Source organism: Coffea eugenioides, chromosome 7 (assembly GCF_003713205.1).
Source record: "Coffea eugenioides isolate CCC68of chromosome 7, Ceug_1.0, whole genome shotgun sequence".
NCBI classification, from domain to species: Eukaryota; Viridiplantae; Streptophyta; class Magnoliopsida; order Gentianales; family Rubiaceae; genus Coffea; species Coffea eugenioides.
Window position 1 is genome coordinate 28353237 of NC_040041.1, and position 15726 is coordinate 28368962.

Sequence of the window (15726 nt, forward strand, 5' to 3'; positions counted from 1 at the left end):
ATTCGTAGAATTTGAAGTTGTTTGTCCTATTATTTTTTTAAACAGTAAGGGTTGAGAACCATGAAGGGAAAAGGGGATTCTAAATTGCCCCCCACGGTTTGCTCGGGCGGTCCTTGTAGCTCCATTGAGTGAGAAGGGCCTGGGTTCGATTCCGAGCTCGGGCAGCCGGGGTAAATTCCTGATGATTCGGTGGGGCCCGCTCTCTCAGGCGCAGTGGGATTAGTTGGGGTTAATGGCGGTGTCAGGTATCCAGTCCCAGACCGCTACCCCCAGATACCCCTGTGTTGACAACAAAAAAAAAAAAAAAAAAAAAAAAAGGGGATTCTAAATTTAGAACTTCTAATTTTTGACATCTCAACCTTTATAGTTATAGGTGTCAAACAAAAATGCATTTAGCTAAATTGATCCATACTCGTTCATGAATAGTTGAGTATGGGTATTTTAAGTTTTTATATATGGATATAAATGGGTTAGCCAATAATATCCATTTAAAAATGAGTATCATTGGATAACCCATTTAAAATTATCTTCACAATCACATCTATTTAGAATTGTCTTCAGCAATGGTATCCTAATTTCTTCATCACCTTTGACTAAACGTCAGCAAGTGGAGAACCTAGTGGAAAGGTGGGAGAATCTGTTGGCCAGTTTTCAACTTAACGATAAAGAATAATTATACACTTGGAGATTTTTTTTTTGCCCTTTTTTCATTTGTATTTTCATGGTATCAGTTTCAAGTTCATAAGTTGGTCAATCATTGTTTAATCTCTCTTTTTCATGGTTCCAAATACTTTCCCTATTGCACAGCAAAAATATTCTTATTGTTCAATTATTAAATGGTATATAATTTTGCGACATAGCACACGGATTGGAAAAATGGTAATTAGACTTATTGGGTTCTATCAGTAAATATTTAAAATTAATAATAGGTGCAAACTATAAAGGGTGGTATAAATTGATAATTTAGTTTACAAAAAAATTTAGATGAGTTTGTAAAATATTAGAATAAATGAGTTGTAAATAGATTATCTAACTTATTTTTTGACTTACCCATTTATACCCATATAATTAAATGAATATAAATAGGTTAATTCACTTATAACCATTACCTATTTTAACCTGCTCAAGTCACCCATTTTGACACCTTTAGTTATAGTAAACTTCCTCGAAATGTTTAAGATATGTAGTTTGTATAATGAAAAAGTTAGTGTCTTGAGATACATATATTAAAAGACACTAAGATTTTGTGACCACTAGTATTTAGTGCTTAGAGGTGGATTTGAAGTTAATAGTTTATTTTATTTAAAAAACAGATTTTTTTTTGGCATATTTGTGACAGCCCCACCTCCCCCTAAGGCGAACCAAAGGGTTCGGCGGACCGCCTACCCAACTCTCGCCAGAACTACGGAGTCGATTCACACAAACCCAACATAGTACGCGCGATAAGATCCAAAGAAAACGAACAGTCGGAAACTACAAATATTTACATTGGAGTCTTGAACAAATTCAGATACAGTGCAATCCGAGATATTCATACTACACAAAAATACAATTAGGGCTGCGTTTTCAAAAGAACAAGTACAATTAGGGTTTCCAACCATTGAGGAGCTATACAAAAGTATATTAAACGAGTTCAACTCGGCTTCAAAATCACAGTTCCAAAATCCCTGTAAGGAAAACAAAGGTAACAGAAAGGGGTGAGCTTGCGCTCAATGAGGTACCAGACATATAGCAGTAAAATCATGGCATTTCACATTTAACAAATCAGGTACACATGTCAGATGTAAAGTAAAGTAGTTAGAACCAATGATTCAAATAGGAAGGATACAGGTGGCTCTCAGGAGCCAAATTCCCATGTGCTTCACCGAAGCTTGATCGAAATAATAGTTGACACTCCGTCAACGCTAAAGGAGTAACCAATACCGTAGACTCCACTTTCTCCGATTCCTTCCACCTCACATACCCCTACCGGGCTCGAACTCCAATCAGTTCAGAAATGGTAATACTCGAGTATACCGGAATCAAGGGTCTCAATACCCAAAGATCCCAAAACAGACTACCGTGGTTCGTTATCTAATCGACCAGGCCCTTGCCGGCCCGACTCGAGTAACTAGCCACAGGTGTTGAGCTCAGAGGTCACAGAAAGGTCGTTGGATACCAATTTCCAAACGACATCAGAACAGATACAGATACAGATACAGATAACAGATACAGATACAGATACAGATAACAGATACAGATTCGCACCAAAATTGGCATATGAACAGACAAGAGAACGAGTGTGATAAAGTACACCCTCGTCTCCAACAAAATAAGCCGATAGTTCAGACATTCTTATCACAGATTGCATGTACAGAAACCGAGTTAAACAACAAGTGAGGGGAGTGGTACACTCACCCGTTCAAGTACAGATACTTCAAAAGTTTTCACTTCAGGTTGGCTTTAATCGCCAAGAAACCCTAAAATAATCAAAGTAAACCAATTGAAGGTTTCACATTTAAAATCGAGTAAACGGAATGCACCAGTGAGGCTCGACTACGCATCGTACGCCTTTCCATGGTAAGTACTAGTACAAAAGAATAAAATATGACTTTCAAAAGGCAACTCAAATCTAAAGAGACTAAACGGCCTAGAAAATTGGACAGCATTTGCCCTAAATTTGCTTCCTTTTCCAGCCGTCATGGATTCATTATTTTTCGAGTGTAACTAGGTCAAAAATGCAAGATACTAAACCAGAACCGCAAAAACATGTTCACAAACCGCATTCTGGTTCAAACATCATAAGTCAGGCTATCTAAGTCCAAATCAAGTGATTCCAAAGCCATCCGAAAGCTAAGATACAAGGATACAATTCATCAGAAGGCACCAACAACCAAATCAGAAGCATTCCCAACCAAATTAACCAATTACAGACGCAATTATCAAATTCAGGTAGAACCAGGGCAGCAGGGGTATTTTAGTCTTTTCTCAAGCTACGTTGCTCCGATTGACCTGAAATTTTGTAGGCATCTCTAAAATATCATTCCCTACAACTTTCATGTTTTAACCCAAGGCCAATTCGGCCCCTAACTATGAGGTACAGTGCCGGGCAGAATGTAAGAACATGAAACCCTAACTTTCCAAATTTCTTTCCAAAGCAGAAATTTCTTGCAATTAACCACCACATACACCTTCTAGCTTCATTCTAGATCATTTCCAATCATCATACATAGCCACACCATAACAACCATATTAAAACAGAAAAATCTTCAATAATTATAAAACTTCAGCAAATTCAACCAAAATCAATATATAATCCACAAAATTCCTTCTTAGACTACCACAAATCATGAATTAAACATCATTAGATGGAGGAGAGGGGTCCTTCACTACTCACCTTAGTAATACAAGAGAGAGAACAACTAATCACCTTAACCTTCCAAACAACTTCACAACCAACCTTAATATCGCCAAACTAAGAGGTTTTATGGGAAAATTTGAAGATTAAACGGTTGAATTGAAAGATTGGGCAAGATTGGAGACTAGAAAATTGAGAGCTTTTCTTTCCTTTTTGTTTGATAAGAGTCGGCCAAGAAGCTTGCAAAATTGAAGTAATTTTGGTCAATTTTTAGTTTAAATGGTAAAGTTATGAATAGTGGTCCAAAAGGTCAAAAGGTAAGAATGAATCTTCAAGTGACACTTGTCACTTTATTTAATACATCTCTATCCTTTTGTCTCTCCAATAATAATCCATCTAGGTAACTTCTAATTATCTCTTAACACCTGCTAAAATAAACCTGGTATCCAACACTTAACCTAATTGGCCGAATTTTACCGAACTTTCCGCACTAGCGGGTCCCACGTCCCGTATACACTCTTAATTTCTCAAAAACTAACCGATACTAGAACAATCATTTTAAAACTATATTTACTCATAAAATTTATTTTTAAAATTTTTGAATAAAGAAAATGTGAAAAAACGTGCAATTAAAAGAAAATAAAACCTAGAAATTAAGAAAATTACGGATCCTCACAATATTTACTTGGGAACCACTATTTAATATTGAGCATATGATAGCAGTGGCAAAAGAAATTGCACGTGTGGCCGACAGCTATTGTTAGTGGTATCCGTATGGAATAACTATTGTTCGTGGTTCATGGTACCATATAATTAGGGTTTTGGTAGGTTTGTTTGGATACCTCAATTATCCCAAATAATATTTCACTTGCATCATAAACACAATTTCCAACCCACCTTTTTATTTCACATACATCACATCACAAAAAGTGCTACAGTATTTATTCCAAATAATATTTTAAATAATACACTATCCAAACACTCCCAGTCTATCTGCAATTATAGGGAGACGAAAGCATGGTTGTGAAAAAGAATTAGCAATTAGCTATACAAGATAGGTTGTTCCTTTCTTTGTATCAGAGGTGTTGCTCATTTTCCTAAGTTCCAATAAATTTGGGCGGGTATCCCACCCGTTTATAGGGTTTCACCAAAAAAAAACAAAAAAAGAGCATGGTTGTGAAAAAGAATTAGCAATTATTGGTTGTTTTGAAAATTTCGCTAAGGACCTTGTTGCAATTAAGTAAATTGTCTAGTGGAAAATGGTTATTTGATAAACGTTTGGCTATTCAATGTATTGAGCTAATTTGGAAAATGATAGGTTCCTTTTGACATTTGGACAAACACTAGAGCAGGTAAATATAATTTGGACAAACTTTGGGACAGGTCTATGTAATTAACTTAATTTGCAAAAGGATATTTTGGGACTTTTAGACATATTTTTTGCTCGTGTAAGCAACGTCTGGAACGTCTATTAAAGGAGGGCGACATTTTAATAAGCGCGTTGCGATTCAAATGATTCGACTTGAAAAAAAAAAAAAAAAGTTGTTTGACTATATCGTTTGGTCAGGCCACAAGATAGAGTTCATATTTTGGCTAAATGTCAAGATAGTTGAATGAAATTATCTCAAAAATTTTTATGGATGAGTAATAAGATACATATTTTTTTTGGATGAGAAGTCATAGAATAAATTTTTATTCTTGAAATTGTACTCGATTTGGAAATATACAATCAACTGTTGAAATCTCTTTAAGAACACTTTCAATCAATAAAACTGTTAATGGGGCTAGCCCAGCTCAAGCCAGGCCTTTCAACTTGAAAAATATGGGGCTAAATCTTGTGCATTATTTGATCGGGAAGGATTTGGATCAAAATATGTGCCCCGATTTAATTGTGAGTCAAACTTGTCTGATAGCTCGTTACAAGTGGTGCTTTTGTTAAGAACTAGGTGGACAACACCGCGCGATGCGCGCTGTAAATTTTAGACTCGACAAAAATGCCCATTTATTCAAATTTAGATATTAAGTATGAAAGTTACGTAAAGGTATACTAATATCTTTGTGATTTTGTAATTTAATTAAACAGCAAAAATAAGTAATTTGTTGAAAAAACACAAGACAATATAATAAGAAGATTATTGAGATCATTATGGTGTTCCTTGTTTCTACATATAACGTAAGATGTTCCTTGTTTCTGCGTAAAATGTGAGATGCAACTTGTTTTTGCAAACAATGAAAATAGAACAAACAAAAAAGACAGATATAATCGAGGTGGAGCAAAATTTTCTGAACAAAGATCTAAAATTGATACAGAGTTGAGACCAAACATAGTTCAACCTCTACCACAAAAGTTGTCTAAGGGATAACAACACACAAATGTACACAGTTCGTAGATATAGCAATAATCCTTTCAAAAAGTTCCAAGCAATCTGTCAAATCTAGAATGGCAAAACAAGAAGGCAAAAACTATCAAGTTCGAGTGGTACAAAAGTTGAATATTATGAATTCAGCTTAATCTTGTTTTCTTGGTGGAGTAGTTGTACGTATTTTAAGATTCATCTCCTTCCACATTATCTGTATCATCAAACTTTCCAGCAAGTCGAAGGCAAACTTTTGAAGAACCATTGGCTTCTCCTGCAGTCATGAGTTTCCCTACAATTTGCTTTTAGGAAAAGACAAATATGTATTACAAGTTAAATTGAGTGTTCATTTACTTGGAGTCAAGAGCTCCACAATCTCAGCTTGATGGCTAAGTGATAAAAAGTCATTTTTTACGCTACCTGCTAACTGGACAGAAGTGGCAATGTCAATAGTTTCGGAATACTTTATCACTGTGTAGTGCTGCCTTGCATCTGCTAATTGTGTTTGCACTGATTTGATATGCACCAGAAATGTCTTTGTTTTGAGTCGCTCATGAACAAATTCAAGAGGAAGTTCAAAATTCTGTGAGTAATACTAAAATATGTCAGGTAAAAAGTCCTCCAGAGAGAACTTGGACCTTTTTGCAAAACCACTACAGAGCCTTATCAAGGACAAAAATGCTTCATACCATCCCATCTTTCATTTCAGCTTCTTATCTATTTCTTACTGTTGCTTCTCTAAACACTCATTACATGATTTCTAAATACTATTAGGATGTGGCAGTGACATGGCTCCTGAAACCTTCTAGCAGAATGTTATGTTAACGGCAAAAAAGGTTGAAACAACATGTATGATACTATTAACAAAAAGTTACCCATTTCATGTCAAAGTAAATCATATCCACTCTCTAAGTGTATAATACTAATTCAAAATTGCAAACTGACATTCACATGTTCTACTTTGTTGTGTACTTGGGGAGTAATGGAGTGATTTTATCTTAGAAACCTCATTAACTATGACCACAATCCAATCTATAGCTAATATTCCCCCAACTGCTAGTTGGTAACATTTGGTCTAAAAGCAGAAATTATTGTATATGGAACAAAAATAAAGGGAATGCTACCACTCATATTGCTCAAAGGGGTTACTTTTATTTAACAGCTTAGTATTGCTCAAAGCAGTAGTTATTGCAGATACAAGCCTCTCTCACATGGGAATGTCCAATCGGCAGGCATTTAATGGAGTACAAAAGCAACAAAATGTTTGTTAATATGCTAATGCTTTGTAACTTTAAACTTAATTGTTTACCTTAAAAGATAAGCAGCTGAACATTACATTTATTATATGGTCAGTTAGAATACATCAGCGATTGTAGTTGATTACACATCCATTTAGGCTGGACTTTTTGCATGATATCTGGCAAAAAAAAAATACTGATTTAGCAACAACCCCTTTACCTAGTCTTTGAGGCTCAAACTAAACAGCAACTAATAGTCAAACAGCATAATTAATTGCATGAAACTTTGATTTTTACCTAGCTATATTTCAGTTTAATGAACTTATTTTGGTCTACAAGTTTTCTGATGATTTCATATTGGAACAAACATAGCAAAAACCTAAAATGAAAATTCCTAAGAAGTTCAACTCCCAAAATTTACATCTAAGCATCAAGTAACAAAATATATGCAAAACAACTAAAAAAAAGGGTAGCAGGATAAGAAAAGAATGCTAGAAAAACTAACCTCTACGTATAGAGGAGCAACTAACGGCAGAACTGAAGCACAGCTAAAATTCCCAAAACAAAATGATGCTGCAAAAGTTATTGGCGTTTAAGATATGAGTTCAAAGTTTTACAAAAAGGTAATAAAATTTTAAAGTTGTTTTAAAAGAAAATGTTGACATTGGTACTCTTGAGAACATATAATGTTAGTTTAGACCTCACTGTAAGTTGTTAGTGTTATAGAATCAATACCACTTTATTCCACTTCAAAATTAATTCCTCGCAACCATTATTTCATCTGCAATTTTATTCTTTGTACACCAGTGAAAAATATAAAAGCAGAGACATGAACGAAAACCAAGAAATTGATGATTTTCAGTTATTTTGGAAAACCCAAGCAACAACTAAACAGGCGTTGAGAAATTTGAGCATTCATTGTCAAGAAACCGTCAAAATTCTTTGCCTCCCAGTAAGGACCATTCTCAACAAATCTATGATATGTGACAGACTTAACTGAATTCTGAATTCTGAAGGATCTTTAATAAGTGGGAAAAATAACCCAAAAGATACTAAAGTGCATTCAATACCGCTAACCTTCTTCCATTTCTACATCCTCAGCCTTATGAAAGCAACATATAACCAAAATCATCACTTTACACAATCAATTTACATGGGTTTTGCAGTAAGACCAGGGGCATAGAGAAACTTAGCAAAACAAATCATCATAGAGAAACTTAGCAGAACAACTAATAGGCACCGACAGAGAGAGAGAAACAATAAGTCTATGATTGGGTAAAACTTATTCAGTTCTTTGCACAATACAATAGCACAAAAATTTGAAGTGTTTTTCAGAACATAATCATAGTGTGTATAAAGAAAAAAAGGTGAAAAAATGTCAGAGCTATTTCAAAAATAAATATCATACATATCTGAGACAATTTAGAGGTAGACAATTCAAAAGGTATCCACCATTCGAAAATAGTGAATGAATGCAAATAATGAAGGACCTAAGGCTGAAATTAAAGAACCACCCTATCCAATAGTGACCATCCTTCAATGTAAAAGGCAAAAGAAAAAGGAAAAATATAACATTTTTAACTTAAAAATTTTACTATTCCATGAACTGGTTTTAGAATGATTGAATCTTGATTTGTTCACGCCTTTAATATAGTAATATATAAAAATAACATAACCAAAAGTACGGAAAACAACATATAATTTAAGAAAATAGGATCTGAATGCAAGTGAATCCTAACATCTTCTTGTTATTTGAGCTGCAAAAAATTAACTATACCTTTTTAACAAATGAAAAAATTGGAAAGACCAACATATCATACCAGATTTTTTATTGCCTACAAAGATTGAAACCATTCTAGGGACCAGTAAATCTGCTATAATTAAGGCAACATTCTCAAAATGTTATCCCCATTACATGATTAGAAGCCAATCATAGCTTCTTAGAACCAAATCAACACGAATTTTATTTAAAAAAAAATTGACATTTTTGTAAACTAAAATAAAATAAATAAATGATGTTCTCGTAAAAGAAAAAGGAAAGGCAACATCTCTGCAAATACGCAAGGAAGAGGTATTTAAAACAAGTATCTAAATTAATAGGGCTCTATGATCACTTACAGTGCTATTGGACGTTTGTCAAAGAAATCCCAAAAACTTAGAACACACAAAATATTTTCTTGTTAAGGATTCAAATACAGAAAACCTAGAAAATTACAACCAGAACTTAATTTACCAAAATAAAACATGAAATTTATCAACTTTTCCCACCTGCAATCACAAAAAAGGGGTCAAGTTCAGATCAGATAAGTAAAATGAGAAAACAACATGAACAAAATATTTAATGAAAAAAATCTCAAAATGTTCAGATTCAAAACCTAAAAGGATTTCAAATTTGTCTGTAACACTTGCTCATCACATACATAGATAGGAAAAGGGGGAAAGAAAGAAGAGGATTTTGACCAAAAATAAAAATAAAAAATAAGAGAGAAGAAGAGGAGAGGAAGACAACCAAGCAGAGGCAGAAACATCTAGAGCCCTATTATCCTACAATATAAAAAAAAATAAACAACATTAGTTTGGTCAAAAAGCTACAACTAAACCCCTCATTTCACTAACCAAAAAAGGGAAAAAATTAAAGGGCTAATTATTTTTGGCAGAGGAAGAAAGAACCTTAGAGCAAATTATTTTTTCTTCTTACCATTCGTTCTCACCAAGATAGATAGAAGATAAGAAGATGAAGATGATGCTGATGATGAAGATGAAAGGATGAGGGGCGTTTCGGTTGAATCAAGTTCGCTCCTTATCTACTTATGTTGAAAACAAGATTTCTTAATTATTTTTAAACATCAGTTGTAAGTACTCATGTTATTCACACATAATTCAAGTTACCCAGAGACATACATGTATATTGAGAAATTTTATGCGCAAATCCTCATGGCTCTCTTATTATTCATATAACCAAAGAAAATAATCATACCAGTCTACTTTCAAGGGCATATATCTAATGTTTTACTCTAGCAGCAGCTGAAAAACCCAAAATTCTCCTCATTTTAAGCAACGGTCCACATGGATACTGTTGATGCAGCTAATGCAGATCTGCAAAAAGTCATAATAAAAATTTCTTTGTACTGTCAATCAGAGAGTCATAGAGAATACAATTTATCTGCAATTCTTCAAATTTCAGTCCCAATTAAAGGGCAACATCACTATATTTTGCATGGTAACACTCAGTTATAGATAGCCTTAATTTCTATTGTAAGATCACCATAAATTGGATGAAATTTTCACTTAGACATTTTCTCAAACAACTCAAATGCACTACACAAAATCACTGGATTCTAAGGCCACAACTGAGGGACTACTCTAAGGCCATAACTAAGGTAAATAACAATCTATCAAAAGCCATACAGCACCACTCAATACTACATACATCTACCATCATCAATGTCCTCAAAGAAAAATCTCCAAACACTTTGCAGCCCTAGGCATATCTTCTATCACTATCTCAAGCTTTATCACAATTCCATGAAAATCTTCATAATACATATACCATAGCTTTAATAAGAGACAATCCATTTTGAAAAAATGCAGTTCAAGGGATTTTGAGAAATTTCAAAGAATTTATTTTTCATGAGAACAGGGAAATTGACCAAAACTATCATAGGCATGCGATTAGTAGTTTTCAAGTACTCTTGGATCACTTGACGTATCTGTGAATGTTTCAACTGGATAGACAAAGACAACAGAAACAACAAGCTTTCATACACTTTTCACTATAAAACACAATGCAAAAGACAAATAAACCATGTATTGAAATTCAATAGTGAAAGATGAAGAAGTAATAATACATAAATATATATATATATACACACACACACACACAAGCAGAAGATAAAGAGCTTGATTATATTGGATTCCACAACCAGATGCTTCAGTTAACATTAGTCTATATGTAACTTTTGTTTGGTTGACTTATCTTTTTCCGTTAAAAATAGATAATTAATTCAAAAAAAGCATCGCATTGGAAAACCCTGTAAGAGGAAAATATAAAGGGCAAACCAACTATGAATGAAATTAGCATTAGAAAGTTTTGGATGATGCAAAATGAAACCAAACGTGGAAACTTTCGACCGGCAAAAAAAAAAACTATCCACAATAACAAAACTCAGAGATCACAAACACTTACAAATACTCAAAGGAAAGCAATGCCAAAGTAAGACTACGAGCAGCAGCAAAACCAATAACTAAACAAGACATTAAAACCTTTACCCTTCAATAAAATGGAAAAAACGAAGAGAAAATAGAAACTTGGAGGTCTAGTTTAGCATAAAATTAGAAAAATGATTGAAAAATAAACTAAAGAAAAACTCAAACCTTGAAAAGTTTAATCTTTTTTCCTCCTTCCCGTCAATTTTCCTTCCAAAAATAAAAGAACCAGGTTTATCTTCCTTTCATTTGTTGACACTATCTGCTCTCTCTACAATAGAGAGAAAATTTGTGAAATGAATGGAATAAAAGATAAAATATTCCTTTCACAATAATAAAAAAAAAAAGTTCTCAATCAAATCTCTAAAACCAAAAAATGAAAATATAAAAATATGAAAAGCAAGTATGTCAAACATGGAGGTCTAAATTCTTTGCTAAAAAAAAGCTTCATTACCTTAGACCCTTTCCTTCTTCTGTATTATCACCCATCGAAAGAATACTTTCTTCAAACCTAAAAAACAGCAGGGAGTAAAATACATAGTTAGATTGAAGACTAAAAAATGAAAGAACTGAAAAAAAAAGAACTCCAAGTCTTTCTTTGATACAAATAACGATTTACCAAAGCAAATGGAAGCGTGAGTATTTTTTTTTTGAGAAAAAAAAAAGAGAGGAAGAACTGGAAAAGAGAGAAGCTACTGAGAGGAAGAGAAGAAAGAGAGGGACGACAGAAGTATTGAGAGAGAGAGAGAGAGAGGATAGTTAATTTTGTAACCCTAGACATTTTGTGACAAAAAATCGAAGAGGCGTGGGTGTGATTTGACATGGGCCACTGTTTGCAAGAGCAGCTCACCTACTCTCTGGCAACAGAGGAAGAGGAAGAAGCAAGAAACGAAGAGATGGAACTCTGTCCTCCGCTTGTGCTATTGTTAGTCACTTAGTCTTATACAATGCTCTCTTTCTTGTTAGAATAGAATTACAATGATGATGAAGAAAAAGGACAGCTATTAATTATTGCTCTCTTTAGTGGGTTCCATACGGCAAAACACTCAGGCTTACAAACGCACGGCCCAATTTGCAACCTTTGCATTAAAAAAAAAAAAACACACACACACACACATTGACGAACACACTGCAGCCAATAACAATTGGCCACATCAGCAAAACAACAACCCTTTTGAGCCATGGCATTCGCCCTTTTATACATATGTTAAAGAATTTTTTGATAACGAAAGTATATTTGAAGTAAAGTTTTTTGTGTTAAAAACACTTTAACAAAAGTTTAAATTTAGTGCTTTTTATATACCCCAACTTTAGTGTTTTAAGAAATAAAAATAAAAATTTAATCTTTGTATCCAATATTACGAACTTGATAAAGAGATCAATACATTTAAAAAGTTTAAGATAAAATATTATCCAATAAAATAATCATTTAACAAAGTATGCATTCAAATAACATACTTAAGCACTTAATTAGTGCTTTTATTAAAATCTGTATTAGGTGAAATATTTTTTAGTAAATCATTGCAACCCAAAACGGGCATATTATAAGGCTCAGCCCAATTGAAATCTGACCTAATTGAATAGTTATATATATAACATCTGTAATTTATAGTCTGGATATAATTTTATTATAGTATACAATATCAAATGTATAATCACTTATTAATTATGAGCTTGGGCCATATCCAAAATGAGCCCAAACTCCAATATTCATCAGCCATATGAAACTTATTAGATGAATCTGAAGCAAAAAAATCTGATTCATCAATTCGTTTTGGTAATTTGAACTTGGGTTTACCAAAAACTCGGATCATCCCAATTGACAATTCCAATTACTAACTGCCAACGAACACAGATCTTGTTGGGTTCAAATTTTCAATAAATATGCCATAGACGAGAGGACTACATAATTCCTTGGCAAACAGATTCCCAAAAAAAAAAAAATCAACGATTGGAACTCAGTTTAAAACTTATTGCATACTCTATTAATTTTACATGATATTTTTGGGGCTTGAAAACTTCAGAAACTCCTTCTCTTTGATGCTCGAAGGATCAAAAAGGCTTATAGAGCAGATTTTGGACAAGAAATTAAGAATATCGATCACAATTCAAGATCCCCTTCTCTTCATCCTTGCCATTTTCTGGAGCAGGAGAAGCTTCTTCATCAAAAACTTCAAAACCAGCACCATTTTATGTTTCTTCTGAGAAAGAACAAGACTGGTTGGACCGGTCCTGGACATCTTCAAAGTCTGCACACAGCACAGCTCTGCAGCATCTTCCAATCCATTTTTCTCATAAGATTCATGATATTCCAAGCCACTAATTCCAAGAGAAGATTGGCCCTGATCAAAATCTTCATCATCATCTTCATCATGATCCTCGTTATTGAAGTCTTCCCACAATAAGTCCATCTTGTTCTCAACTTCCATTTCTGTCAAGCCACGATGAAACTCCCCCTCTGTTTCTCCAATGTCACGAGGAAAACTTCCTCTGAATATCCCTTTTTCTCCAGTGATTTCAAACTGATCAAAGTCTGAATATACCTCAAGAGATGAAATTCTCCATAGTGATGATGTAACTGTGAAGTGTGTAACGTTGTTGTTGTAGATTGTTGGGAAGCTGAACTCTTCTGTAACCATACCTACAGCTATAGGGATGAGGGATCCTACTATGCAGGAGCTTGCTAGCCTAGCTGCTTATGAGAATTGGACCACCCCACCCACCCCATCATCTATTTAAGGGTCTAAAGTGAATCAAAAAGTATACCTTTAAATTTGAATCCAAAAATAATACGACTTTTCTTTTCTCTTCTTTTTTTTTTTTTAAGAAAAGAAAGAATAGTTTGACAAATAATGCTTTGCTAAAATGACGTTACTAAAAGTGTAGACTAAAAGTTTTAATTTTGTAAGTGTGGATTCAAAGCGTTTGGACTAAAAAAGACACCACGGAAAAGCTCTTCACGAGACCGGCCAAATGAGTTTATGCTTTAATTGGGGAAGTTGGGTGGCCCTCGGCCACAGCCGGATTATTCGGAGGGCAAAAGCGTAGACATGTCTGTCTTCATATGCACCTGGCGCTCTCGCCTTAATTTTTGAAAGGTACCACTAACCCCCCCAGTTCACTTGTAAAATGCAGCATTTACACCCACCTGAATGCTTTATTTTTTGGATTTAATCTACACTGATAATAGATACATGAACGATAATTATGTAAAATTTGAATTTGAAATCGAACTTTTGTATATGTGTCATGAATTTAACGGTGATAGTGTATTATTAGATATTTTTCCCAAAGTAACAATATATTAAACACTAATTATTAGATTTTTTTTTCTCTTTTGCCATCCAGCGTCTATTGTTAGCTTGAATTTTTTTGATATTCACAAATTCAACAATGGATTTGGCTAATGGGGCATGGGGCACGGGCACTCGTTAAGAAGATAACTCAGATATCAAATTTTTAGCAAGAGTGAAATTAATTTGAAAAAGTGTCTAAATGAAAGGGGTGCAATAAATATAAACGTTTTCACTCAAATTATAACTTAGTTATAATTCAGGACACCCATTAGAAAAATTCATCAACAATTAAACGCAAGAATTTATGTTTATTGCTCTTGCTCAATATTTTGGTCATTTTCTCAGTTTAAATTTACCAAGAGATGGAGTTGATGCATAAATATTAGTTGTGATTTATAAACGTAATTCACTCGCTGAACTAAACTGTCATCATTCAATCATTTGTAAGTTTCCAAGGGAAAAAAAAATTTCAGAAAATAATTGAATCTACGCCAATGAAATATAATCCTAATGTGAGATTTGATTTTAGACAATACATCTTGTGGTCCCCTATGTGACATTTGATTTTACATAACCATCTTGCGTGAATAGAAATAATTGATTTTACTTTTGATTTTCCTGCTGAATAGAAATATTTTCAGTACTGTAGCTGCAGAAGATACCTGACTTTTTTTTTTTTTTTTTAGTTGGGATAAATTTAGGAGTGTTGGAACATGAAAAGAATGATTCAGTTCCAGTTTCTACCCATTAACTTATGACCAAATCCTAATTTGCAATCTCAAATTTGATTTTAAGACAAATTGCGCCCTGAGTTCTGAAATCCCTTCCATTTTATTCCAATTATTAACAGTTTTAAGAAAATCAATGGAATTTTCACGCATGCACACTACACAGGTGATAATAGATGGTCAAAATATCACTTTGCACCACTAGTTTATTACTGTTTCTGCTTTGCAACCCAAACTCTAACATGTGGACATGTTCAGTTTGTACAAAAACTTTAGATTAATATGGATTGGGCACACAGAAATTTTGTGTAATACTATTTAGCATTCCTCATCACCCACAAATTTAGAAAATTATTTGTGTAAATCTTTAATTATATGTGTACTTATCTGCTACATAATTTTTTTTTGTATTGTTGAAACATTTAACAAACATATAAATCATGCTAGCTGAAGTTGATTGAAAATATAATGCAATACTATATTCTATCGATCTATTAAAAATTTGTTGAATATGATTAATCATTGGTAAGTCAATCATTTATATGTAAATTTATTGCCTTTACC

At 33.6% G+C, this 15726-nt stretch overlaps 1 protein-coding gene across 12 annotated transcripts; it reads right to left on the reverse strand.

Annotated features, from left to right (window-relative positions):
* Positions 1-5697: 5697 nt before the first annotated feature.
* On the reverse strand, positions 5698-12061 carry LOC113778582. 12 transcript variants are annotated; one of them, XR_003469292.1, is made up of 8 exons: positions 11989-12061; positions 11593-11649; positions 11307-11409; positions 9910-10028; positions 7438-7505; positions 7004-7111; positions 6115-6277; positions 5698-5996 (listed from the first exon to the last, which is right to left on the reverse strand). XR_003469292.1 is itself a non-coding variant. In XM_027324025.1 (8 exons), exons 4-8 carry the CDS (start codon positions 9927-9929, stop codon positions 5883-5885), a joined length of 390 nt encoding a protein of 129 aa, XP_027179826.1. In that variant the 5' UTR covers positions 9930-10028; positions 11307-11409; positions 11593-11649; positions 11989-12061; the 3' UTR covers positions 5698-5882. The 12 variants fall into 12 exon arrangements, 5 of the variants coding, with proteins under 5 accessions (XP_027179826.1, XP_027179831.1, XP_027179827.1 ...); XM_027324025.1 differs by lacking the exon at positions 7004-7111 and adding an exon at positions 9166-9200 and having other exon boundaries at positions 5698-5986; XM_027324030.1 differs by lacking the exon at positions 7004-7111 and adding an exon at positions 9166-9200.
* Positions 12062-15726: the final 3665 nt, after the last annotated feature.